Source organism: Nannospalax galili, unplaced genomic scaffold, assembly GCF_000622305.1.
Source record: "Nannospalax galili isolate Female #2095 unplaced genomic scaffold, S.galili_v1.0 scaffold471, whole genome shotgun sequence".
Taxonomy (NCBI): domain Eukaryota; kingdom Metazoa; phylum Chordata; class Mammalia; order Rodentia; family Spalacidae; genus Nannospalax; species Nannospalax galili.
The window spans coordinates 1,199,210-1,226,194 of NW_008330333.1; the positions used below are offsets into that span (position 1 = coordinate 1,199,210).

General features: G+C 44.9%; 2 protein-coding genes and 2 pseudogenes across 2 annotated transcripts; all 4 read left to right on the forward strand.

The window, feature by feature from the left end:
• The first annotated feature begins 415 nt into the window (after positions 1-415).
• LOC103744932 lies at positions 416-4,407 on the forward strand (annotated as a pseudogene).
• Positions 4,408-6,126: 1,719 nt separating this feature from the next.
• LOC108491407 (olfactory receptor 1361-like) lies at positions 6,127-11,251 on the forward strand. The gene is made up of 3 exons (XM_029569632.1): positions 6,127-6,545; positions 9,957-10,763; positions 11,083-11,251. Exons 1-3 carry the CDS (start codon positions 6,127-6,129, stop codon positions 11,249-11,251), a joined length of 1,395 nt encoding a protein of 464 aa, XP_029425492.1.
• A 6,967-nt stretch (positions 11,252-18,218) lies between these two features.
• LOC103744204 (olfactory receptor 1361-like) lies at positions 18,219-19,151 on the forward strand. Its single transcript, XM_008845930.1, has one exon. The coding sequence runs from the start codon at positions 18,219-18,221 to the stop codon at positions 19,149-19,151; it is 933 nt and encodes a 310-aa protein (XP_008844152.1).
• A 4,968-nt stretch (positions 19,152-24,119) lies between these two features.
• On the forward strand, positions 24,120-25,049 carry LOC103744940 (annotated as a pseudogene).
• Positions 25,050-26,985: the final 1,936 nt, after the last annotated feature.

Below are 26,985 nucleotides of genomic sequence, written 5' to 3' on the forward strand. Positions count from 1 at the left end.
CAATTATGGCAGATGGATGTTACTCGCATTCCTGAATTTGGACGGTTAAAATATGTTCATGTTACTATAGATACCTTTTCTGGTTTTCTCTTTGCCTCTGCTCTTACTGGTGAAAGTACTAAACACGTCATCACTCCCCACATTCATTGCTTTTCAGCACTTGGAACTCCCAAAACCTTGAAAACTGATAATGGTTCTGGGTATACTTCTCACTCATTTAAGGATTTTTGTGTACAATTTGCTATCCAACATAAAACGGGAGTTCCGTATAATCCACAAGGTCAGGGCATTATTGAACGTGCTCATGGTACTCTCAAGTTACAATTGGAAAAGATTAAACATAGTCAACTGTATACCCAGTCACCACAAAATCAATTGAATCATGCTCTCTTTGTTTTAAATTTCTTAACCCTGGATGCCCAAGGTCGCTCTGCAGCTGATAGATTGTGGCATCCTTCTTCTTCCACAGATTATGCCACAGTCACATGGAAGGATCCTTGTATGGGACTCTGGCATGGACCAGATCCTGTCCTCATCTGGGGGAGAGGGCATGTTTGTGTTTTTCCGCAGGATGCTGACAGTGCACGTTGGGTACCTGAATGCCTCGTTCGATTAGCGGAATCTCCGGCCTCTACGCTGCCTGTGCCATTGAGTTGCACTGACTGATGTTGCCGTCCTGCTCTTCTATGCCTGAACTTTTCCCACGCTTCCTTTGGACTGTTTACACTGCCTGGTTTTACTTCTCTGGACTTTGGCTATGATGCATCACTACCCTATTTGATTGATTGACTGTTCCACTTGGTTTCTGCACCATTGTTCTGATCCTGTCTCCGTCTTCCCGTTCCTCTCTGTGCCCTTACCTTCACCACGTTGGGGTCCTTTTGCCTTGTGCTTGGAGGGGGGAATTAGGCCTACGCTAAGCTCAGATTCACCAGATTCAAGCTCAGGTTCACCAGAGTCACAATTCGATTCAAATTCACAATTCAATTCAAAATGCTAATGCGGTCCAAAATTCAAATTTCTATCTCAGTGGCACTGTGCCATAGCGTTATTTTCTGTTTCTTCTCCAAGGCTGTGGCCAATTGATGGGAGCTTTCAGGAGGCCGGTTAGCCAGTGATGGGTAAGATCCTCTCAGAGGGAAGCGGGATGCCAGCCGCCCCCAAAGGCTTTCACTCTGGCAGAGGACAACCTAAGACAAGCACAGTCTTTCCATCCCAGTCTTGGCATGTACTTCATCTTTTAAATATAAACAAAAATATAAAAAGAAAGAGGGAAATGTCAGGAGCCATGCTTGCCATAAGCATTGGAAATTAGGAGAGTATCACTTTAAGAGCTTCTGAGCTCTCTGCTTCAGCGGTCAGAGCTGACAGGCTGTACCTGGATGATAAATCAGGACTTCTAGAAAGTTTCAGTTCAGCCTTCGTGCTGTCTCTATAGTAACCCTTTTGTTTCTGTTGGGAAGAGTCACCTAGGTGACCCAAACTCCGGGCTGGATAAAAAGGACCTGTGGGACCCCTCAGTAGATGGAGATCTCTCTTCGACCTGTACCTGCCTTCCTTTCAATAAATTCCTCGCATAACTTCAGACTTTGGCCTGAGTGTTCTTGTTGAAGACCCAAGCCTGGTGGGCTTGGGGGGTATTCGACAGATAGGTGGTTTTGTATTATGTAAGAAAACTGGCTGAGCATGCACCAGGGGATCAAGCCAGTAAACAGCTATCCTTCATAGTCTGTGCTCCAGGTTCCTGCCCCGAGTTCCTACCTTGACTTCCCTTGATGATGGACTATGCTTATAAGCCAAATAAATCCATTCCTCCCCAAGTTGGTATTGGTCAGAGTGTTTTGTCACAGCAATGGAAAGCAAACTAGAATAGCAGGCATTGCACACACGGAGTGCACTTGCATTCACGCAGGTCATACACAATATACATAAAGTAAATCACAAAAAAGAATCAAGAAAGAAAATATTACATTTCTCTGCCCCCCCCCACCTCAGTCCTCCTGTCTCTGCCTCCTCAATGTTGGATTTGAGGTTTATTGCAACGCTCAGCTATGTGCTTGATTCTTTAGTCTCCCTGTGACTCTCTACTCAGAACTGGACAGGTAGAACAGGGTTGAGGTCATGTATTTTGGCCACCTCCATAGTGATATGCACTGGTTGTCTCTCAATCCTAGTTTCAAATATCCTTGTTCCACCTGCTATGGAGGAAGTGTGTGTGTGTGTGTGTGTGTGAATGTGGTTTGGAGAGATGCCCCAAAAGATATTCACCATAAAGAACTGGAACTTGCAATATTGCAGGGAAAACTGAACTTTGAACCAGACTCCATAGTATCCTGTTACTACATCTTACTATGTGCACTTAATATTCCTGCCTACAAATTAGAGAGAATATAGCATCATTAATTACTTCTGAAGATGATCAGAAATGTGAAAGCAACAATTGCACAAAACACAGGAATATTCCCAAGTCTGAAATAAAAAAGATAGAAAAACTAAATATTTGTATCTGTGGCAAACACCTATCAATAGGGTCATGAGGGTTGACATAGCAAGGGATGCCTACTAAGATCTGTTTTAACCACTGTGGACCCATTCCTAACAGCTTTACATTGACTCAAGAGTTGCTGCTAATTCTGATATTTTCTGCCTTCATTGGTCCAAATGGGCTAAAGTCATAGATGGGGAATTGTTCTCTTCTTGTTACTAATGAGGCTCAAAGGAAATCTGGTCCCAGTGGCCAAAGAGGGTCCTGTAAATTCCTGCTCTATGATTGTCCCGCACGTATTTCCTGCTCAGAAGATCAAGACTTCTCACCTGCTTAGGACCAGCCCATGTTACAAAGACATCACACTCCTGCCCAGTTAGGTCAAGGTAGACAGCAGTGGACAGTACCGACCTCCCCAGGTAAGGTTACAGCAGTCTAAGGTGGAAGGAAAACTAAGCAACATAAGTAGACACAGCTAGATTTAGAGACAGTATATTTTCATGTTCATTAAAACAACAGGACTCAGGGATTCATGGAGGAAAAGCATCAAAGCTGAGTATTGGAGGGTGGACATATGGGTGTAGGGCACATCCTGTGTTAACAACTCTGAACTGATTTGTAAATTTGGTCCTGCCTAGAGCCCTATCACATTCTGACGATCCCATCTAGGTTTTATATTCAGTGTCCTCTATTTACTTGGGCTCAGACAGACCAGGAGAAAAATGAGTCTCCTGTCTCCTAGTTCCTCCTCCTGGGACTCTCCAGGCAGCCCCAGCAGCAGCAGCCCCTCTTCCTGCTCTTCCTCATCATGTACCTGGCCACTGTCCTGGGAAACCTGCTCATCATCCTGGCCATCAGCACTGACTCCCGCCTGCACACCCCCATGTACTTCTTCCTCTGCAACCTGTCCTTTGTGGATGTCTGCTTCTCCTCCACCACTGTCCTCAAGGTGCTGGCCAACCACGTACTCAGGAGTCAGACCATCTTCTCTGGGAATCTCACACAGATGTATTTTCTCTATGTGTTTGAGAACATGGGCAATTTTCTCCTGGCTGTGATGGCCTATGACTGCTTTGTGGCCATATGCCACCCCTTATACTACACAACAAAGATGACTCACCAGCTCTGTGCCCTGCTTGTGACTGGATCCTGGGTCATTGCCAACCTGAATATCCTATTACACTGTGCTGATGGCTCCGATCTCATTCTGTGCAGACAATATCATCCCCCACTTCTCTGATGTGACCCCCACCAAAACGCTCCTGCTCAGACACACACCTCAATGAGGTGGTGATTCTTTCTGAGGGGTCCCTGATCATGATCACCCCATTTGTTTGTTGATGACTCAACTCTCATTCTGTGCAGACAGTGTCATCCCCCACTTCTTCTGTGATGCGATCCCCCTCCTGAAACTGATGGCTGGATCCTGGGTCATTGCCAATCTGAATGTGCTATTACACACACTTCTGATAGCTCGACTCTCATTTTGTGCAGACAATGTCATCCCCCATTTCTTCTGTGATGTGGCTCCCCTTCTGCAGCTCTCCTGCTCAGACACACACCTCAATGAGATGATGATTCTCATGGAGGGGTCCCTGATCATGATCACCCCATTTGTCTGCATCCTGATCTCCTACATCCACATCATCTGTGCTGTGCTGAGAGTCCCATCCCCAAGGGGAAGATGGAAAGCCTTCTCCACCTGTGGCTCCCACCTGGCTGTGGTCTGCCTCTTCTATGGCACCATCATCTCTGTGTATTTCAATCCTTCTTCCTCATACTCAACTGAGAAGGACACAGCAGCCACTGTGCTGTACAGAGTGGTGACCCCCAAGCTGAATCCTTTTGTCTACAGTCTGAGGAGCAGGAACTTAAAAAGGGTTCAATGCAAAGTTTTCCACAGAAAATCATTTTCTTTCTGAAGACAGCAGATATGTTGATTCTTACTCGCAAGTCATACTTTTCTCTGAGTACTGTGCAGCAAGTGCTGCATTACAGTCTGGAAACCAGCATGGGACACCTGTGACTTAGACACTTAGTAGACAGTGGTTGCTCTTGTATTTGTGGACTCCTAGTCATTGGGCATCCTGGTCAATTTATGAAATATTTGGATATCATATTCTTCTAGGGATGGACCCCCGGGGATTTGCATGATTTGCATATGCAAGACGAGCAGTGTACCATTGAGCTATATGCCTATTCTTGAGAATTCTTTTTCCCATTTTGTCCCTTTTTTTTTTTTTGAGATAGAGTCTTCCTATATAGCCTTGGTTGTCTCAGAACCAGGACATGGACCAGGTTGGTCTGGAAAGTACAAAGATCTGTTGGGATTTGAATATTCAGGGATGGCAGGTACAGGCTGCCCCCACCCCCCAACTCCCTAATGAGAGCAGCCAAGGGAATATTGGCAAGGCTTATCCTGGCTGACCCAGGGGCAAGTCACAGGTAGTTCGGCTCCTGGAGAGCAGCTAACAGGATATTGGCAAGGCCTATCCTAGCTGAACCTGTACTGGTCAGTCCCTGGCAATCAGTTTCCAGGGGCATGTCTTTCTCTTAGTAGTTCTGCTTGTGTTCTGCTGATACAATTACATATGCTAAATGAAACTATTCTCAGGCACAAGCCTTTGTCTTAGAAGTTCTGCTTGGGTGCCGCTGATGCAAATACATGTGAATAATGAAACTATGTGGTTCAAAGGAACTTGTGGCTTTGTGCTGTGTTTCTATAGTGGATTTTTCCTGCTTTGAGGCAAGGTATAAAAGCATTGTTATCCTGCAATAAAGTACCTGCATGGTCATCAGCCTGCAGGTCCTCCTTCCCCAGCTGTTTCTGTATCTGTGTCTTTTAATAAAAATCCCCTACCCTTTCCACTCAGGTTTTAGGATCCTCACAGCTGGACTGCAGCACCTAGTGCTCAAACAGGAACCCCGAGTGCAGAAGAGTGAGTGTCTGGACAAATTTTGAATACAGGAATACAAAGTTGTCAGGTAAGGGACTGTTGAGAGAAGACAGACTGGTCAGGAGTAAAAGTTGGGACAGTTAGGCTCTAGGGAGCGTGCTCTCTTTCTTCAAATGCTTCCCTCTGTGCTTCCTGCTCGCTCTTGTAATGTTGCACCTAAATACTTGGAAAGCTTTTCAGATTTTGTGTGGGAAATTTGTCCCTGGTTTCCTGAAGAGGGGATTGTTGACTTGGAAATTTTGGAAAATGTAGGTAAAAAATTAAAAGATGAATATGAGGCACAGGGTCCACAATCTTTCCCAGTTGACACTTTTGCTTTGTGGAAATCATTCGTGATTGTCTTGATCTCCAGCACGAGTCAATTCGCTTACTACTCGCCATCATTCCAAACCTGCCTTCCATGAACATAAAGGTGGTCAGCTCTCTGTTCCCCCAGAAAAGGACACAACTGTAACTCTAGTTCCAAGGGATCTGAAGCCCTCTTCTGACTATCACGAGTGTTGCATGACACAAGTGCACTTACATATACACAGGCAATATACTCATACACATAAAATAAAATAAAAATAGTAAATAAAATATTTTTTTTTAAAATAAAAATATCCTGGGCAGGGTGGGGCAAGGCCATCCCACACTCCCTGGAGCAGCTCTACCTCACCCGCCAGCCACAGGCCAGCCGTGTGCATGGACTCCAGTTCGGTTCCTTTGAAGATGTACTGGGCATGGGGCACAGGGAGGGGCATCACCAGCATGCTGGTCCCTGGGGCTGCCGAGCCCAACTTTGACGATGTGGAGAATAACCCATACAGCAGCTGGAAGCAGCACCAGGAGTGGGAGGTCAAGGCTCTGCTGGAGAGGGTACCTGCAGAGCTCATTTGTCTGGACCCCAGAGCCTTGGCAGGGGTGGATGCGGTCACTTTGGAGCAGCGAAAGGAGGAGTGGATAGAGAGACTGGGCTACGACCATGATGCCAAGGCTGCCTCCCAACCCAAGTCAAAGCAGAAGGGCCGAAGATCCACAGCAAGCCTGGTGAAGAGGAAGAAGAAGGTCATGGAACAGGAGCACAGGGACAAAGTCCCGCTGAGCCTTGAGCAGCAGCAGCAGTAACACTACCTGGGCCTTTCTGACCAGCACGCCCCCCGGGCCTTGGATAGCCAAGTCAAGCAGCACACGTTTCTCATGCAATCCTGGACTTCCTCTTTGGTTCTCTCAGCTGTTTTTCTTTGAGTTTTCTATCTTCCCTCAAGGACTTTCTAATCTAATGAGATGCCTCAGATTCCCATATACCAGCCACTCTGTGTCCTCAAGTGTCTGAAGCTGCTTCTAAACCAAAGGCAGCAATCAGCTGTAGTTAGAAGAAAAAAACCAGCCACAGTTGAATTAATATTGCCTTAATGTTCTATCTTTCTTTTGAAAAATTATTATTTCATGTGTATGAGTGTTTTGCCTACATGTATGAAGGTGCGCCGCATGCTTGCAATGCTCTCATAGGTCAGATCTCCCGGACCTGGAGTTATGGATAGCAATTAGCTGCCTTGTAGGTACTGGGAACTGAACCCAGGTCCTCTGGAAATGCAGCCAATGCTCTTAATGGCTGAGTTTCTCTCCAGGCCCTGTTTTTTGTCTTTTCATGCTGAGGATGGAACCCAGGGTCATGCGGTTGTTAGTCAAATGCTTTGTCTCCTAGGTACATTTCTTGGTCATTTGAGACCAGATTGTCCTGTAGCCCCAGGTGGTAGACCAGGCTGGCTTCTGTCTCACAGAGATATCTACCTGTCTCTGCCTTTTGAGTGCTGAAATTAAAAGCATCTACCACCATGTCTGGCTATATACAATGTTTTCAAAAAATCATTTATTATTATTTATTGTTATTATGTATGTGTGTGTGTGTGTGAGAGAGAGAGAGAGAGAGAGGAATTGATTCTCTCTTTCCACCTTCTCATGGGCTCCCAGGATGGGTCTCAGATGGAAAGGATTGCATGACAAGCGTCCTTACCCCCACAGCCACCTCCACAGCCCCTTACCAGCCCTGAGAATTTTTATTGGATCAGCTTTCTAATAAAATGCGCCTGATGGAAATAAATGATAGTGTATTGCTGTAGAACACTTGTGGGGGAAACCAAAGCAAAAGACAGCACTTAAAATGTGCAATCCCATCACCCAGAGAGAAACTTTCCTTATTTTTTTTTTTAATTTACAAAACTGAGGCTAATTTGCATTTGGACCATTTTTGTGGCCACATTTTCTCCAACATTTTAACTGTAATGAGACTCTGACAACAACAACAGCTAAGCCCACTGACCAACTGAAATCCCTGCCGGACCTGCATTTTCCACACTGTGGTTGTTTTTGTGGTACTGGGGAATCCTGGGTCCTTGAGCATGCTCAGCAGGTGCTCTACCTCTGAGCTATATCTTTTCACTCTTAATCATATCATTATCTATCCTTTGAAAACATCACTAGCTGTCTTCTTTCTGTGTCATTCTCTCCTTCCTCCCTCCTTTCCTCTCCCCGTTTCTTCTCTATCCCTGTATTCTATCCTCTTTGAATAGGATCTTGCTGTGTAGACCAGACCTACCTTTAAACTACCAGCCCTTTCTCTGCCTTCCCGGAGCTGGGATTACAGATTTTTACCAACCAGCCAGGTGATGTATTTGCTTCTTTAGGCCCCGACTCTTCCTCTGATGAGAACTGGGCAGGCAGAACAGGGTTGGAGTTACACAATTTGACTCTCCTCAGTGATGTGGACTAGGTGCCCCTTAATCTCCATTCCAAATACTCTGATCCCACCTGCTATGGAGAGGGCAAGGGATGTAGGATGAACAGGGTTTCTGAGTCCCATGAACTGAGACAATGTGGTGTAAGAGTTTAATTTCACGAAAACAGTAAACCATGTTAGTTGCTTAGATACCCAAAAGGAGATTCTACCCAGAAGGCCTAAAATTTGTCAACCATAGCATGCTGTTCTCTCCCAGAGATGACGTCCCTTAGAATTAGTTTCTCCAGGGTTCTGAGGAGCTGGCTCAGTGGTAAATTGTGCTTGCTGTACAAGAGAGAAAACCTGAGTTGGATTCCTAGAATACAGTAAAATCCAGATATAGTAGTACAAACCTGGACTTCCAGTGCTCCTATATGGATGGGAGACTAAGACAGGAGCACCCTGGAAGCTCCCGGGCCAGCTAGCCTGGTGTGTGCATTAGCAAACAAGGGACCTTGCCTCAGACAAGGTGGGGAGTGAGGACCAGCACCTGAGATTGTCCTCTGACTTCCCTCCTTGTGTTCCACATGTGGGTACACGAGTTCGTCCACTCACACATATGAACACACTTGCCCACATAGAAACATACAGACACATATAAAGATGACAGAGAGAGAGAGAGAGAGAGAGAGAGAGAGAGAGAGAGAGAGAGAGAGAGAAGAGAATCAGGCTCCCCAGCATCCTGTTGTCCCAGATGAAGCCCATCTCAGGAATGTGCTCTCAATATTCCCACCTGCAAATTGCAGATGATCTGGCATGCCTAATTGCCACTCAGGATGATCACATAGGAAGGAGATGTTATACAAAACACACAAGAATATTCTTAAGTCTGAAGTGAAAAAAAAGCAAACAAAAAGAATCTCTGAATCTATAGGCACAGACCCAGACCACCAAGACAATGAAAGTCCATATTCCAAGGGATGCCACCTTAAACCTGTCCCATTACAATGAACCCATTCCCCACATCTTTTCATTTTCATCCAGGAACCACATCTCAACTCTGATGATGCTCGCTGCCCTCTCATTGTTTCCAAAGGGGCCAAAGAGGTAGATGGGGGAATCGTTCTCTTCTTGTCTCTAACGAGGCTCTGAGGAAATCTGGTCCCAGTGGCCAAAGAGGCTCCTGTAAACACCTACTCCGTGATTGTCCCAAACATCTTTCCTGCTCAGAAGATCAAGCCTCCAAATACTTGCTCCTAATCTGCCCATGTTACAAAGACATCACACTCCTAAGGGAAGCTCTGGCCAGCTAGGTCAAGGTGGACAGAGATGGACACCACCAACCTCCCAGGTAAGGTTTACAGCAGAGGAGACAAACATTTGTTCATTCAGAGCTGAAGTTCTTTTCAGAACTTGCTTTGCAACTTCTTCCAGAGACAGGAAGTCATGATAAAAGTCCAGAATTCATTTGTTGTCACTTGAGATAAACTCTGTACTAGCACCAACAATTTCTTGTGTCTTTTTGAACCTCTAAGGAGTTGGACAAGTCTAAAGTGGAAGGAAAACTGAGCGACATAAGTAGAGATACAGCTAGATTTAGAGACTGTGTTTTCATGTTCCTTATAAACAACAGGACCATGGGATTCATGTAGGAAAATCATCAAAGCCGAGTATTGGAAAGTGGACATATGAGTGGAGGGCACATTCTGTGTTAGCAACTCTGTGTGCTGATTTGTAAACCTGGTTCTGCGTAGAGCCCTGTCACATCCTGACCATCCCCATCTACGTTTTGAATTCACTGTCTTCTATTCTCTAGGGCTCAGACCAGGAGAAAAATGAACCAGTCTCGCGTCTCTGAGTTCCTCTTGCTGGGACTCTCCAGGCAGCCCCAAGAACAGCTTCTCTTCCTGCTCTTCCTCATCATGTACCTGGCCACCGTCCTGGGAAACCTGCTCATCATCCTGGCCATCAGCACTGACTCCCGCCTGCACACCCCCATGTACTTCTTCCTCTGCAACCTGTCCTTTGTGGATGTCTGCTTCTCCTCCACCACTGTCCCCAAGGTGCTGGTCAACCACTTACCCGGGAGTCTCTCCTTTTCTGAGTGTCTCACACAGATGTATTTTGTCTATGTGTTTGCCGACATGGACAATTTCCTCCTGGCTGTGATGGCCTACGACCGCTGTGTGGCCATATGCCACCCCTTACACTATATCACAAAGATGACTCACCAGCTCTGTGCCCAGCTGGTGACTGGATCCTGGGTCATTGCCAACCTGAATATGTTATTACACACTCTGCTGATGGCTCGACTCTCCTTCTGTGCAGACAATATCATCCCCCATTTCTTCTGTGATGTATCCCCTCTTCTGAAACTTTCCTGCTCGGACACACACCTCAATGAGATGATGATTCTCACAGAGGCGTCCCTGATCACGTTCGTCCCATTTGTCTGCATCCTGACCTCCTACATCCAGATCACCTGTGCTGTTCTGAGAGTCCCATCCCCAAGGGGAAGATGGAAAGCCTTCTCCACCTGTGGCTCCCACCTGGCTGTGGTCTGCCTCTTCTATGGCACCATCATCGCTGTGTATTTCAATCCTTCTTCTTCACACTCTGCTGATGGCTCGACTCTCCTTCTGTGCAGACAATATCATCCCCCATTGCTTCTGTGATGTATCCCCTCTTCTGAAACTTTCCTGCTCGGACACACACCTCAATGAGATGATGATTCTCACAGAGGGGTCCCTGATCACGTTCGTCCCATTTGTCTGCATCCTGACCTCCTACATCCAGATCACCTGTGCTGTTCTGAGAGTCCCATCCCCAAGGGGAAGATGGAAATCCTTCTCCACCTGTGGCTCCCACCTGGCTGTGGTCTGCCTCTTCTATGGCACCATCATATCTCTGTATTTCAACCCCTCATCCTCTCACTCCTCTGGGAAGGACATGGCAGCTGCTGTGATGTACACAGTGGTGACCCCTATGCTGAACCCTTTCGTCTACAGCCTGAGGAACAGGGACTTAAAGAGGGCTCTACGGAAAGGATTTTCACAGAAGCACATTTTCTGTCTGATAGAATCTAGACTGATTCTTTTTCTCAGGAAATGATTTTTCCTAGTTAAGATTTAGCAAATGTTTATTATATTCTGGAAAAAGTATCAGGTGTCAGTTCCTGGGAAATTTAAAGGACAATTGTTACTCATATATTAAGGAATCCTCATTTGCAGATTCTGGGTTAATCTATCCATTAATGGGCCTTTGTTGTTTCTTTGGCTGTGAAGATTGTACCCAGGGCATTGCATATGCTTGGTACTGTACCACTGAGCTGTACGCCAGCTCTTGGGATTTCTTTTTAAGCACTGATTTTGGAAATATTTTGATGTTTTGGTTGTTGGCCTTAGCCTTTAGTGGTCCTTCTATCCCTCAAGCCCTAATTTTAGAATTATGTTCAAGTCAAATTTCCCTCTTTTTTGGGGGTCTTTTTTGAAACAGGGTCTCCCTGTAGCCCCAGCTGTCCTAGAACTTCCCATGTAGACCAGGCTAGCCTTGAACTCACAGAGATCTTCCTGCTGCTGCCTCCCAAGTGCTGGGACTAGAGGTGTGTGCTACCACTCCCAGCTTCAAGTTTTCCTTTTAAGGAATGTACTACATATGCATTTGAATATTGTAACCATATAGATTTTTTTTACAATATACTTGCTCTGATACTGAGACTGTAACTCAGTGCTCTGCATTAGTGTGACACTGAAGTTTATAAAACATCTCTGGTGATTGTATGTTTGGTCAGCGGTGCAGAGTTTGCCTTAGACTCTTTCATATGTCCAACTTAATAGTTATAATAAAGGCTCATAAAATTAGTTTTGAGTCTCTTAGGTAGTATTCAGGGACTAATGTGCATGATAGCATTTCAGGGGGGAGTCAGCAGCCCTGGTGGGCGTTTGACCACAGACACCCAGAGGTGAGGAACACAAAATCCTGAAACCCTTCAGGAGCATCCTGACTGGATGGATGACCTTAGGAGCGGGTGTGGCTGAGGTCATGGGTCTGGTATCAGTCTTTGCTGTTTCCTCTGCCCAAACCCACTGCCTGGGTCTCTTCTGACCAGCACTCTACCCAGGCCTTAGAGAGCCACATCAAGCAGCAGGTGTTTCTCATTCAACCCCAGACTCCCTCTTTTGGTTCTCTCAGCTCTGGTTTTCTTTGATGAAGACTTTCCCCAGCTCATGAGATGCCTCAGCTCACACATACTATCCACTTTGTGTTCAGAAGTGTCTGACACTGTTCCTAAATTAAAGAAAACAATCAAGTGTAGTTGGAAGAAAAAAGCAAACAGTTGAACGAGTATTGCCTGATTTTTTCCCTCTTATTTAATTTCATTTATCCTTTGTATTTTATTTTTTATGTGTATGAAGAGTATTGCCTGCTGGTGTGGAAGTGTACCCATGTCATGCAATGCTCACGGAGGCCAGAAGAGGGCATCAGATCCACTGGGACTGAAGTTAAGGACGGTTGTTGGCTTCCATGTGGGTCCTGGGAACCGAGCCCAGGTCTTCTGCGAGAGCAGCCAGTGCTCTTAAATGCTGAGCCATTTCTCCAGCTCTTTTTCTTTGATTTCTAAATTTTAATGTGTATGAGTGTTGTGCCTGCATGTATTTAAGTGGACCCATGCATGCAATGTCTGCAGAGGCCAGAAGAGGGCATCGGATCCCCCTGGACCTGGAGTTACTGACAGTTGTTAATCTCCATGTGGGTCCTTTGCAGCAGTGTCCAGTGCTCTTAACCAATGAGCCAGCTCTTCATCCCATTTTTTTTTCCTTTTATGATAGTAATGGAGCCTAGGTCTTGCACATGCCAGATAAGCACTCTGCCTCTGAACCGCACCTCCTGCTTCCTTTACAGTTCTTGATAGTGCTTATGAATAACCTTTTTTTAAAATGTTTTTTTGTTTTTTTGTTTTCTGTCTTTTTGAGACAGGGTCTCCCTATAGCTCCAGCTGCCTGGAACTCACTATGTAGACCAGGCTGGCCTCGAACTCACAGAGATCCGCCTGCCTCTGCCTCCCTTTTTAGAAGATGTAAAAAGAAACAAATAATGAAAAAAATGTATACACATTCTATCTTGTAGAAAAACATATTAGGAATATTTTTATATCGGATTGTCATCTTTAATCCTTCTTTTCATAAACAGTACTACTATGTTTGGTTTAGCATTAGTTGTGTAAGATCTTACCTATGCATTAAAATTTCTTCAAGGACTATTTTTAGTATGATTGTGCCCACACATTTGGATACAATTGTTTTTAAAATATGGCTGGTAAAATGTACCATCAGGTAAAAGTTCTTTACACCAAGACTGATGACCTGAATTAAATTCCACAGACCCACTTGGTGTCAGGAGAAAACTGACTCCTGTGAGTTATCCTCTGACTTCCTGGCACACTGTGGCATGCACACAGAGATACACACAGACACACTACATACACACAGAGAGACTAAATAAATCAATAACAATAAAATTTTTAAAAAATTTTATTTATTATTATTTTTTATTTTATGTGATGCATGTATTGCGTGCATGTAGGTAAGTGCACCCGTGTCATGCACTGCCCACAGAGGACAAAAGAGGCTGTTTGATCCCCTGGAACTGGAGTTACAGACAGTTGTTAGCTGCCATGTGGTGCTGGGAATTGAACTCAGGTCCTCTGCAAGAGTAGCCAGTGCTTTTGACTGCTGAGCTGACTCTTCCAGGCCTTTGTGCTCTTGACTTGTAGCTGGCATTCTCTCTTGGGAAGTGGTCCTTTTTGTATGTATAGGCACCTACATACCATGGCATATGTACATCTGTTAGCAATTTTTCTTTTCCTTCTACCATGCTTCCCAAGGATCAAACTAAGGCCACCAAGCTTGTCTGGCAAGTGCTTTATACCTGCTGAGCCATTTTGCCATCCCCCATTTGGACATCAACCATAGACCATGCCATTTTAGAAAAATTGGAGAAACAGAACCATACATTTCACTTAAATTTTGCAATACATTCACCCAGATATAAACTTTCTTCTACTTTCCTAAATTTACAAAATTGAAGTTATTCTCCATTTGAAACTTTTTTTTTTTGAGACAGGGTCTCCCTGTAGTCCCAGCTGGCCTTGAACTCTCTATGTAGACCAGACTGGGCTGGATCTCACAGACATCTGCCTGCCTCTTCCTTCAGAGCGCTGAGATAAAAGGCATGCACCGCCATGCCTGGCCCATTTGGAAGTTTTTAACATTAACATTTTCATCTAACATTTTGATAGTTAATGGGATTCTGACAACAAAAATGGTCAAGCCCTGTTACTGACAGAGTCCCTGGTGGTGCTTCCCCTCCAAGCTGGGATGCATTTACCACACTAACATTTCTGAGGTGTGGGAGAAGCCAAGGGTCTTGGGCATGCTCTGTAAACACTCACCCTTTGAGCTATATCCCAGTGTATTTTTTTTTGTCTTTTTTTTTGAGACAGGGTCTCCCTGTAGTTCAAGCTGACCTGGAACTCGCTATGTAGACCAGGCTGGCCTTGAACTCACAGAGAGCCGCCTGCCTCTGCCTCCCGAGTGCTGGGATTAAAGGCGTGCGCCACCACACTCGGCCCATCCCAGTGTATTTTTAATCATATTACTATCCTTTAAAATATTTATTATTTTTATTTTATGTGTATGAATGTATTGCCTGCATGTAATAGGTGCACCCATGTCCTGCAATGCCCAAGGAGGTCAGAAGTAGACTTCGGATCCCCTAGAACTGGAGTTCCCAAAGGTTGTTAGCCACATTGAGGGTGCTTGGAGTTATACCCGGGTCCCCTGCAATAGCAGTCAGTGTTCTTAACTGCTGAGCCGTCTCTCCAGCCCCACAAGTGATACTTTTAAAGATTAGTTAAGGGCTGGAGAGATGGCTCAGTGGTTAAAAGCACTGGTTGCTCTTACAGAGGACTGTGGTTGAGTTCCCAGCACCCACATGGTAGCTAACAACCATCTGTAATTCCAGTTCCAGGGGATCTGACACTCTCTTCTGACCACCTCAGGCATTGCATGACTCATACTATAAAAATAAAAAAGTGTTTTTTTATTTTAATGATATTTTTATTGAGCTTTAAAAATTTCATACATTTCCCACTCAAATCCAGACCCTCTCCCCCATCCATGCCTCCCCCATCCCTCAACTGAACCCTATAAACTCTACCATACATGCTGAGTCCTATTCACCCAGGTGTTTGTACCCAATGTCGTTCATTGTAAATGTGTCCACTGGAGCCTAGTTAGCCCATCCAGTGGTCATATGTAAGTCATACTCTCCCTCACCCAGCAGCAATGCCTCATATAGTTCTCAATCTAGTGCTGGCTTGCCACTTATTTCTCACCTCCCCTTTGGACCCTTGTTTAATTGAACTAACATGGGTCCTATGCTTGATGCTACCGCTGCCACAGGCTCACAATGAGCACGCCTCCAGTGGTCTGGAGGCCTCCATTTCCCTGTGTTCATGAACCAGCCCTGGCTCTTACAAGCTTTCTGCCTCCCCTTCCACAATGGTCCCTGAGTGGTGGGTGGGTGAGGTTCCCTATAGGAGTCCCATCCTATACTCTACAGTCTCTTATTCTCCAAAACTTGGCCAGTTGTGGTCTTCTGTGTGCACAGCCCTCTGATGTACATGGAAGCCTCACTGGTGAGAATTGAGAGGTGCGTTACCCCTCTTTCTGCTCCTTATTCTGCTATGTTCCATGGGCCTTAGTTGTAGAGATTCTACTGCAGATGTGTCACCTAGTACTGGGCATCTCCCAGACATGTTCTCTGTACCTGACCAGATGTACAACTCTGAAATAGCAAAAAGAAGCATCTTTGATGAGTGCTGTACGGCATGCTTATCACTCTAAGGGAGGTGCTCTTCTATCTGGCACTGCATTCCCTGCCAAGCAGCTCCCAGGTATACATATGCATTAATGTTCAGATACTCTATGTGCATTTCTCATAGGGCTTCTAGGGCATCACTTTTCCCTCTAGGTTTCCTAGGTGCCCCAAGATTAACTCATCTCCAGAGACTCTTTTTTTTCTTCCACCTGACGTCCGTACTCCCTCCCTCCCTCCCCCCCTCGGCACAGGGGCCCCATTATCCCCAACCTCCCTCCAATATCCCTCCACTCCCACCCTATTTCCTCTCACGACTTCCCTCCCTCCCCCACACCATGGTCCCTTGCATGTCCCTCCCTTCTCTCCTCCCTGCCAATTATATCACTTGGTGAGACTGTAGGGACGACTCAGCAGTCCAGAGCACTATGTAGGTGCTTTTGTAGAGGACTGGAGCCTCAGTTACCAGGACTCAAATGGCAGCTAGGAATCATCAGCAACTCCAGCTCCAGGAGATCTGACACCCTCTTCTGGCCTCAGTGGGCATTGCACATATATAAAGCAATTACATTCATGCAGGTCATATACACATATACATAAAATAAAAGTAAATCACAAAAAGAATTAAAAAAGAAAATATCTCTCATTATTCTCCCTCCCCTCTCCATCCCCCATGCTGCTCCTCTCCCCTCCTTCTCTCAGCCCTCCTGTACTTCCCTCCTTAGTGTTGGACTTAGAAGTTTACTGCCATGCTTAGCTATGTGCTTGCTTTTAAACATATTTTATTATTTTTATTTTATGTGTATGAGTGTATTGTCTGCATGTGTGTAGGTGCATCCATATTATGCAATGCCTGTGGAAGTCAGAAGAGGGTGCTGGGAACTGATATTAGGAAGATTGTTAGCCATCATGTGGGTGCTGGGAATTAAACCTAGGTCCTCTGCAAGAGCAGTCAGTGCTCTTACCTGCTGAGCCATCTCTCCAGCCCCTGTGCTTGCTTTTAATATCCTGTGATTTTATACTCAGGACTGGACAGGTTGAACAGGGTTGAGATCACACATTTTGGCTGTCTCCATAGTGACATATATTGGATTGTGCATCTTGCAGAGAAAACTGTCCTTCGTAGTATAGTATCTTGACTCCATAGTATCCTGTCACTACATCTTACTATGTGCCCTTGATATTCCTACCTTCAAATTAGAGAGACTATAGCATCATAATCACTTCTGAAGATGATCAGACATGTGAAAGCAACAGTTACACAAAACACAGGAATACTCCCAAGTCTGAAATAAAGATAGAAAAAATAAACATTGCTATCTGTGTCAAAGACCCAGATCACCAAGATCCATGAGGGTTGATGTAGTGAGGGATGTCTATTCAATCAATATGGACACATTCCTAACAGTTTTACATTTTGACCCAAGAGTCGCCCCCAAACTCTGATGATGTTTGTTGCCCTCATTGTTTGGTCCAAAGGGGCCAAAGACACAGATGGGGAATTGTTCTCTTCCTGTTGCTAATGAGGCTCTGAGGAAATCTGGTCCCAGTGGCCAAAGAGGCTCCTGCTTTGGGATTGTCCCACGCATCTTTCCTGTTCAGAAGATCAAGACTCCAAATACTTGCTCCTCACCTGCTCAGGACCTGCCTGTATTATGAAAACATCACACTCCTGAGGGAAGTCCTGTCCAGTTAGGTCAACGTGGACAGCGGTGGACAGCACCAACATCTCCAGGTAAGGTTACAGCAGTGAAGACACAAACATTTGTTTATTCAGAGGGGAAGTTCTTTTAGGAACTTGCTTTGCAACTTCTTCCAGAGACGGGAAATCTTGGTAAGAGTCCAGAATTCATTTGTTGTCACTCGAGATAAACTCAGTAATAACCAATAATTTCTCATGTCTTTCTGAGCCTCTAAGGAGTTGGATAAGTTTGAGGTGGAGGGAAAACTGAGGAACCTAAGCAGACACAGCTAGATTTAGAGACAGTTTGTTTCATGTTCATTATAAAAAACAGAACTCAGGGATTCATGTAGGAAAAGCATCAAAGCTGAGTATTGGAAAGTGGACATACGTGCAGGGTGGGCACATCTTGTGTTAGCAACTCTATGCAAACCTGGTTATGCCTAGAGCCCTACCACATCCTGACCATCCCCACCTAGGTTTTGAATTCACTGTCTTCTATTCACTTGGGCTCAGATCATGAGAAAAATGAACCAGTCGCTTGTCTCCGAGTTCCTCCTCTTAGGACTCTCCTGGCAGCCCCAGCAGCAGCAGCCCCTCTTCCTGCTCTTCCTCATCATGTACCTGGCCACCGTCCTGGGAAACCTGCTCATCATCCTGGCCATCGGCACTGACTCCCGTCTGCACACCCCCATGTACTTCTTCCTCTGCAACCTGTCCTTTGTGGATGTCTGCTTCTCCTCCACCACTGTCCCCAAGGTGCTGGCCAACCATGTACTCGGAAATCAGGCCATCTCCTTCTCTGGGTGTCTCACACAGATATATTTTCTCTATGTGTTTGCTGATATGGACACTTTCCTCTTGACTGTGATGGCCTATGACCGTTTTGTGGACATATGCCACCCCTTACACTACACAACAAAGATGAATCACCAGCTCTGTGCCCAGCTGGTGGCTGGATCCTGGGTCATTGCCAACCTGAATATCCTATTACACACTCTGTTGATGGCTCGACTCTCATTTTGTGCAGACAATGCCATTCCCAACTCCTGTGCTGTGAGCCCCCTCCTGAAACTCTCCTGCTCAAACACACACCTCAATGAGATGATTCTCACGGAGGGGTCCCTGATCATGTTCATCCCATTTGTCTACATCCTGGCCTCCTACATCCATATCACTGGTGCTGTCCTGACAGTCCCACCCTCAAGGGGAAGATGGAAAGCCTTCTCTATCTGTGGCTCCCACCTGGATGTGGTATTGCTCTTCTATGGCACCATTATTGCTGTGTATTTCAACCCTTCATCCTCATACTCAGTTGAGAAGGACATGGCAGCCACTGTTCTGTATATAGTGGTGACCCCCATGCTCAACCCTTTCATCTATAGCCTGAGGAATGGGGACTTGAAAAGGGCCCCATGGAAAGTGGTCCACAGAGAACCTTTTTCTTTCTAATGACAGGATAGAGACTGATTCTCATTCACAAGTCATATTTTTCTCTGGGTACCATGCAGCAATTGTTTCATTACAGTCTTGAAACCAGCATAGGACATCTGTGACTTGAGTACTTAGTAGACAGTGGTTGCTCTTATATTAGTGGACTCCCATTCATTGGGAGTCCTGGTCAATTTATAAAATAATGGAATTTCATATTCTCCTAGGGATGGACCCCAGGGGCCTTGCATATACTAGACAAGGAGTGTACCATTGAGCTACATGTCAGGTCTTGAGACTTCCTTTTCCTTTCCTTCTCCCTCCCTTTGTTTTGAGATAGAGTCCTACTATGTATCCTTGGCTGTCCTTGAACTCAGTATGCACCAGGTTTGTCTGGAAAGCACAGATAATCTACCTGTGTCTGTCCTGAGTGCTTGGATTAAAGGTGTGTGACACCATGCCAGCGAGACTTCCTTTTAATTAATAACTTTGAAATTATTTTTTACCAGTCACGTTGTTTTTCTAAGTATTCTGTTTTGGAAGGTATGTTATATGTGTATATAAGTATTGTAATCATGTGAAATTGTTGTAAAAGATTTATTTGTATTTATATGTATGTCTTTGGGGTTAGCTGGAGAAGCCATGAGAGGGTGTGTCAGAACCTCTGCGGCTGGAGTAATAGGTAGTTTTCAGCCATTTGATGGGTTCTGGGAACAGAAATCAGGTCCTCTGGGAGAGCAGCAAGTACCCTAACTGCTGAGCTACTCTTTAGGCTCATACAGAATATTTTTAGTATACTGTCCCTGATACTGAGACAGGAACTCAGGTGCTCTGCATTGGGGTGACACTGAAGTTTATAAGACATCTCTGGTGATGTGTGTTCAGTCAGAGGTGGAGTGTTTGCCTTAGCCTCTTTCATATGTCCAACTTATGAAAGGCTCATAAGATTACTTTTGAGGCTCTTAGGTAATATTCAGAGACTAATGTGCATGACAGCATTTCAGAGGAAAGTCAGCAGCCCTGGAGGGCATGTGGCCACAGATACCCAGAAGTGAGGACCACACAAGCCTGTAACCCTTCAGGAGCATCCTGATTAGATGGGTGACCTTAAGAGCTGGTGTGCCTGAGGTCATGGGTCTCGAATCAGGAAATTAAATCAGCATTTGCTGTTCCCTCTGTCCAGACTCACTGCCAAGGTCTCTTCTGATCAGCACTACACCCCAGCCTTGGAGAACCAAGTCAAGCAGCATGTGTTTCTTATGTAACCCCGGACTCCCTCTTTGGTTCCTTTAGCTCTGTTTTTCTTTGAGTTTTCAGCAAGAACCTTCCAAGCTAATGAGATGCCTCAGATTCCCAGATACTATCCTCTCTCTGTCCTCAAGTGTCTGAATCAGGTGTAGTTAGAAGAAAAAAACCTAGCAACAGTTGAATTAATAGTGCCTTAATAGTCTATCTTCATTTGAAAAATTATTATTTCATGTGTATGAGTCTTTGAAAGTGCACCACTTGCATGTAGTGCCCTCATAGGTCAGTAGATGGTATCAGATCTCCTAGAACTGGAGTTATGGATAGTTATTAGCTGCCATGTGGGTGCTGGGAACTGAACCCAGGTCTTCTGAAAAAGCAACCAGTGCTCTTAATGGCTAAGGTTCTCCCCAGACCTTGGTTTTTGTTTTGTTTTGGTTTGGTTTGGTTTCTTTTTTTTTTTTTTTTTTTTTTTTTTTTTCTGAAAAGAATCTCCCTATAGCCCCAGCTGGAAGATGGAACCCAGAGCAATGTACTTGTTCGTCAAATGATTTGTCTCTGAGTTACATTTCTTGATCTTTTGAGACAAGATCGTCCTGTAGCCCCAGGTCACCTGGCTGGCTTCTATCTCACAGAGATATCCACTTGCCTCTGCCTTTTTTAAAAAGTGATTTAAAAAAATTATTTATTATTTTTATGTTGTATGTATGTATTGCCTTCATGTAGGTAAGTGTACCCATGTGGTACAATGCCCGAGAAGGTCAGAAGAGGCTGTCAGATCCCCTGGGACTGGAGTTACGGGCAGTTGTTAGTTGCCATGTGGGTGCTGGGATTCGAACCCAGGTCTTCTACAAGAACAACCAGTGTTCTTAACCACTGAGCCATCTCTCCAGCCCTTGCCTCTGCCTTTTAAGTGCTGGGATTAAAGTCATCCTACCACCATTTCTGATTGTGCATAATGTTTCAAAAATTCATTTATTATTATTATTGTGTGTATATGTGCATGCGCCCGAGAGAGAGAGAGAGAGAGAGAGAGAGAGAGAGAGAGAGAGAGAGAGAGAAGTGTGTGGAGTTGATTCTCTCCTTCCACCTTCTCATGGGTTCCCAGGATGAAAAGGATTGCATGACAAGTGTCCTTACCCCACAGCCACCTCGTCAGCCCCTTACAATCTCTGATAATTTTTATTGGATCAGTTTTCTAATAAAATGCAAGAAGTTACACAATGAAAGAAAAATGTCTAAGGAGTAAAGACCCAGCAATGCTCTTGGGGGCTCTCATCACTGCGTTCGTCTTTCACACAGACACCGTTACTCTAATTACATCTGGTTCAACATTTTTTTGTGTGTCAGATTTTACCAATACCATTAAAATTTTTTCAAAAGTGTATTCCTTTTGTGATTATGGTATGGATGTTGCATCGGATGGAAATAAATGATAGTGTATTGTTATAGAACACGTGTGGGAGAAACAAAAGCAAAGGCAGCACTTAAAATGTTTCCAAGATAGAAACTTTCCTTACTTTTCTAAATTTACGAAACTGAGGCTAATTTGCATTTGGACCATTTTTTGTGGCCACATTTTCTCTAACATTTTGACTGTAATGAGACTCTGGCAACAACAACAGCTAAGCCCACTGACCAACTGAAATCCCTGCTGGACCTGCATTTTCCATACTGTGGTTATTTTTGTGGTACTGGGGAATCCTGGGTCTTTGAGCATGCTCAGCAGGTGCTCTACCTCTAGCTATATAATATCACTTTTAATCATATCATTATTTATCCTCTTTGAATAGGATCTTGCAACATAGACCAGACTTACCTTTAAACTACCAGCCCTCTTGTCTCTGCCTTCCCAGAGCCTGGATTACAGATTTTTACCAACCAATCAGGTGATGTGTTTGCTTCTTTAGGCCCTGACTCTTCCTCTGATCAGAACTGGGCAGGCAGAACAGGGTTGGAGTTACACAATTTGACTCTCCTCAGTGATGTCGACTAGGTGCCCCTTAATCTCCATTCCAAATATCTCTGATCCCACCTGCTATGGAGAGGGCAAGGGATGTAGGATGAACAGGGTTTCTGAGCCTCACTGCCCTGAGATGATGTGGTATAAGACTTCTATTTCAGTAAACTGTGTTAGTTGAGAGATACCCAAAAGAGATTCTACCCAGAGGGCCTAAAGTTTGTCAACCATACCATGCTGCTCTCTGCCAAAGCTGAAGTCCGTTAGAATCAGGTTCCCTAATGCCCTGAGGAGCTGGTTCAGTAGGTGATTTACTCACTGTACAAGACAGAAGACCAGAGTTGGATTCCTAGAACACAGTAAAGGCCAGATATAGTAGTGCAAGCCTGGACTTCCAGTGCTCCCATGTGGGTGGGAGGCTAAGACAGGAGCACCCTGGAAGCTCCTGGGCCAGCTAGCCTGGCAGGTGCATCAGAAAACAAGGGACCTTGCCTCAAACATGGTGAAGAATGAGGACCAACACCCGAGATTGTCCTCTGACTTCCTCGTGTTTCACATGTGGGCACATGAGTACATGCACTCACACATATGAACACAATTACCCACATAGAAACATTCAGATACACACAAAGATGAGAGAGAGAAAGTGAGAGAACAAGAGAGAATTAGGCTCCCCAGTATCTTGTTGTCCCAGATGAAGCCCATCTCAGGAATGTGCTCTTAATATTCCCACCTGAAAATTGCAGATGATCTGGCATGCCTAATTGCCACTCAGGATGATCACATAGGAAGGAGATGTTATACAAAACACACAAGAATATTCTCAGGTCTGAAAAGGAAAAAAAAAAGACAAAAAGCAAACAAAAAGAATCTCTGAATCTGTGGGCACAGACCCAGATCATCAGAATAATGAAAGTCCACATTCCAAGGGATGCCATCTGACAGGTCTCCATTAATGTGGACCCACTCCCACATCTTTACATTTGGACCCAGAAATTGCACCTAAACTCAGATCCTCTTTGTTGCCCTCATTGTTTGGTCCAAAGGGGTCAAAGAAGTAGGTAATGAATTGTTCTCTTCTTGTCCGTAATGAGGCTCTAAAGAAATCTGGTCCCAAAGGCCAAAGAGGCTCCTATAAACTCCTGCTCCATGATTGTCCCGCTCAGAAGACCAAAACCCTAAATGCTTGCACCTCCCTCACTTAGGAACTGCTAACTTCCAAGACATCACAATCCTTGCAAATAAAGAGAAGTCCTGGACATTTAGGTCAAGGTAGACAGCAGTGGACAGCACCAACCTGCCAGGTAAGGTTACAGCAGTGGAGACACAAACACTTGTTCATTCAGAGGTGAAGTTCTTTTAGGAACTTGCTTTGCAACTTCTTCTAGAGACAGGATGTCATGATAAGTTACCAGAATTCATTTGTTGTCACTTGAGATAAACTCAATACTAAACAACATTTCCTTGTATCTCTCTGAGCCACTAAGACCTTAGATAAGTCTCCAGTGGAGGGAAAACTGAGCAACATAAGTAGAGACACAATTACTTTTGGAGAGAGTGTGTTTTCATTCCAAAAACAGGACTCTAGTATTCATGTAGGAAGAGCATCCAAGTTCAGTATTGGAAAGTGGACATATGGGTGGGGTGGGTACATACCGTGTCAGCAACTCTATGAACTGATTTGTAAATGTGGTTCTGCCTAGAGCCCTATTACATCCTGACCGTCCCCATCTAGGTTTTGAATTCATTCTCTTCTATTCACTTGGGCTCAGACCAGGAGGAAAATGAACCAGTCATTTGTCTCTGAGTTCCTCCTCCTGGGACTCTCCTGGCAGCCCCAGCAGCAGCAGCCCCTCTTCCTGCTCTTCCTCATCATGTACCTGGCCACCGTCCTGGGAAACCTGCTCATCATCCTGGCCATCAGCACTGACTCCCGCCTGCACACCCCCATGTACTTCTTCCTCTGCAACCTGTCCTTTGTGGATGTCTGCTTCTCCTCCACCACTGTCCCCAAGGTGCTGGCCAACCACTTACCCGGGAGTCAGACCATCTCCTTCTCTGGGTGTCTCACACAGATACATTTTCTCTATGTGTTTGCGAACACGGACAATTTCCTCCTGGCTGTGATGGCCTATGTATGACTGCTTTGTGGCCATATGCCACCCCTTATACTACACAACAAGGATGACTCACCAGCCCTGTGCCCAGCTGGTGGCTGGATCCTGGGTCATTACCATCCTGAATGTCCTATTACACACTCTGCTGATGACTCGACTCTCGTTCTGTGCAGACAATGTCATCCCCCACTTCTTCTGTGATGTGACCCCTCCTCCTGAAACTCTCCTGCTCAGACACAACCTCAATGAGATTATGGTTCTTACTGAGGAATCCCTGATCATGTTCATTCCATTTGTCTTCATCCTGGCCTCCAAATCCAGATCACCTGTGCTGTGCTGAGAGTCCCATCTCCAAGGGGAAGATGGAAAGACTTCTCCACCTGTGGCTCCCACCTGGCTGTGTTGTTGCTCTTCTATGGAACTATCATTGGTGTCTATTTTAACCCTTTTTCACACTCAGCTGAGAAGGACATAGCAGCCACTGTGTTGTACAAAGTAGTGACCCCCATGCTGAATCCTTTTTTCTATAGCCTGAAGAACAGGGATTTAAAAAGGGCTCTATGCAAACTTTTCCACAGAAAATCTTTTTCTTTCTGATGACAGCATATAGATTGATTCTTATTCACAAGTAATAGTTTTCTCTGAGTACCATGCAGCAATTGCTGCATTACAGTCTGGAAACCAGTGTAGGACACCTGTGACTTGGACATTTAGTAGACAGTGGTTGTTCTTATATTTGTGGACCCCTTCCTAGTCATTGGGCATCCTCCTGGTCTATTTATGAAATATTGGGATATCATATTCTCCTAGGGATGGACCCCAGGGGATTTGCATGATTTGCATATGCTAGACAAGCAGTGTGCCATTGAACTACATCCCTATTCTTGAGAATTCTTTTTCCCATTTTCTCCCTCCTTGCTGTCTGGAAAGTACAAAGATTTGTTGGGATTTGAATATGCAGGGATGGCAGGTACAGGCTGCCTCACCCCCCAACTCCCTCATGAGAGCAGCTAATGGGATACTGGGAAGGCCTAGCCTACCTGACCTGGGGCTGAACCTATACAGGTCAGTCCCTGGCAATTGGTCTCCAGGTGTATGTCTTTCTCTTAGTAGTTTTGCTTCAATGCTGCTGATACAATTACATATGCTAAATGAAACTGTTCCCAGGTACGAGCCTTTGTCTTAGAAGTTCTGCTTGGGTGCTGCTGGTGCAAGTACATGTGAATAATGAAACTGTGTGGTTCAAAGGAACTTGTGGTTTTGTGCTATGTTTCTATAGTGGATTTTTCCTGCTTTGAGGCAAGGTATAAAAGCATTGTTATCCTGCAATAAAGTGCCTGCATGGTCATCAGCCTGCCCCAGCTGTTTCTGTATCTGTGTCTTTTTATAAAAATCCCCTACCCTTTCCAATAAGGTTTTAGGATCCTCACAGCTGGACTACAGCACCTTGTGATTGAACAGGGACCCGGAGTACGGGAGAATGAGTGTCCAGACAAAATTTGAATACAAGAATACAGAGTTGTCAGGTAAGGGGACCGTCAAGAGAAGACAGACTCGTCAGGAGTAAAAGTTGGGACAGTCAGGCTCTAAGGAGTGTGCTCTTTTTCTTCAAATGCTTCTCTCTCTGTTTCATGCTCATTCTTGTAATGTTGCACCTAAAAACTCGGAACACGTTTCAGATTTTGTGCAGGAAATTTGTCCCTGGTTTCCCGAAGAGGGACTGTTGACTTGGAAATTTGGGAAAAAGTAGGTAAAAAATTAAAAGATGAATATGAGCTACAGGGTCCACAATCTTTCCCAGGTTTTGTTTTTGTATGTTTGTTTGTTTGTTTTGGTGGAATCTCATTCCTGATTGTCTTGGTCCCCAGCATGAGTCAACTCATTTACTACTCGTCATCATTTGAAACCTGCCTCCCCTGAATGTAAAGATGTTCAGCTCTCTATTCCCCCAGAAAAGGACGCAACCGTTACTCTCATTCCAGGGGATCTGACACCCTCTTCTGACCACCACGAGCACTGCATGACACAGGTGCACTTACATACACACAGGCAATACACTCATACACATAAAATAAAATAAAAATAGTAAATAAAATATTTTTTAAATAATACTAGTCCAGACTATGTCCATTTTATAAAAGTCATTCCCACAACTCCTCTCTCATTGTTTTATAAATGAAGAAGCAGGTCCATCAGGGTGGTCAAGGAAGATGGACTAATCATGGGTGGTAGGCTAGTCATGGATGGTGTGTTGGAGAATGGGCATAGGTCAGCATGATGTCATCTTAGGTCTCTGAAGTACGTGGCATGGGCAGAGCAGCACTGGAGAAGGCCCAGGGAACATGACAGCTATTCAAGTGTGGTTGAGTTTCAGGTATTGTTTTCTGGAATGGTTCTACCAGTCACACTAGGATCCAAGGAAACCTGTAGGAGAAAGCACAGATGTGGAGCCTTGGCTCCAAATAAGGATAGAAACCACACCCTATCATTAGTTGAATCCTAACTTAGTTTATATAAAACCATGGGTTAGGAT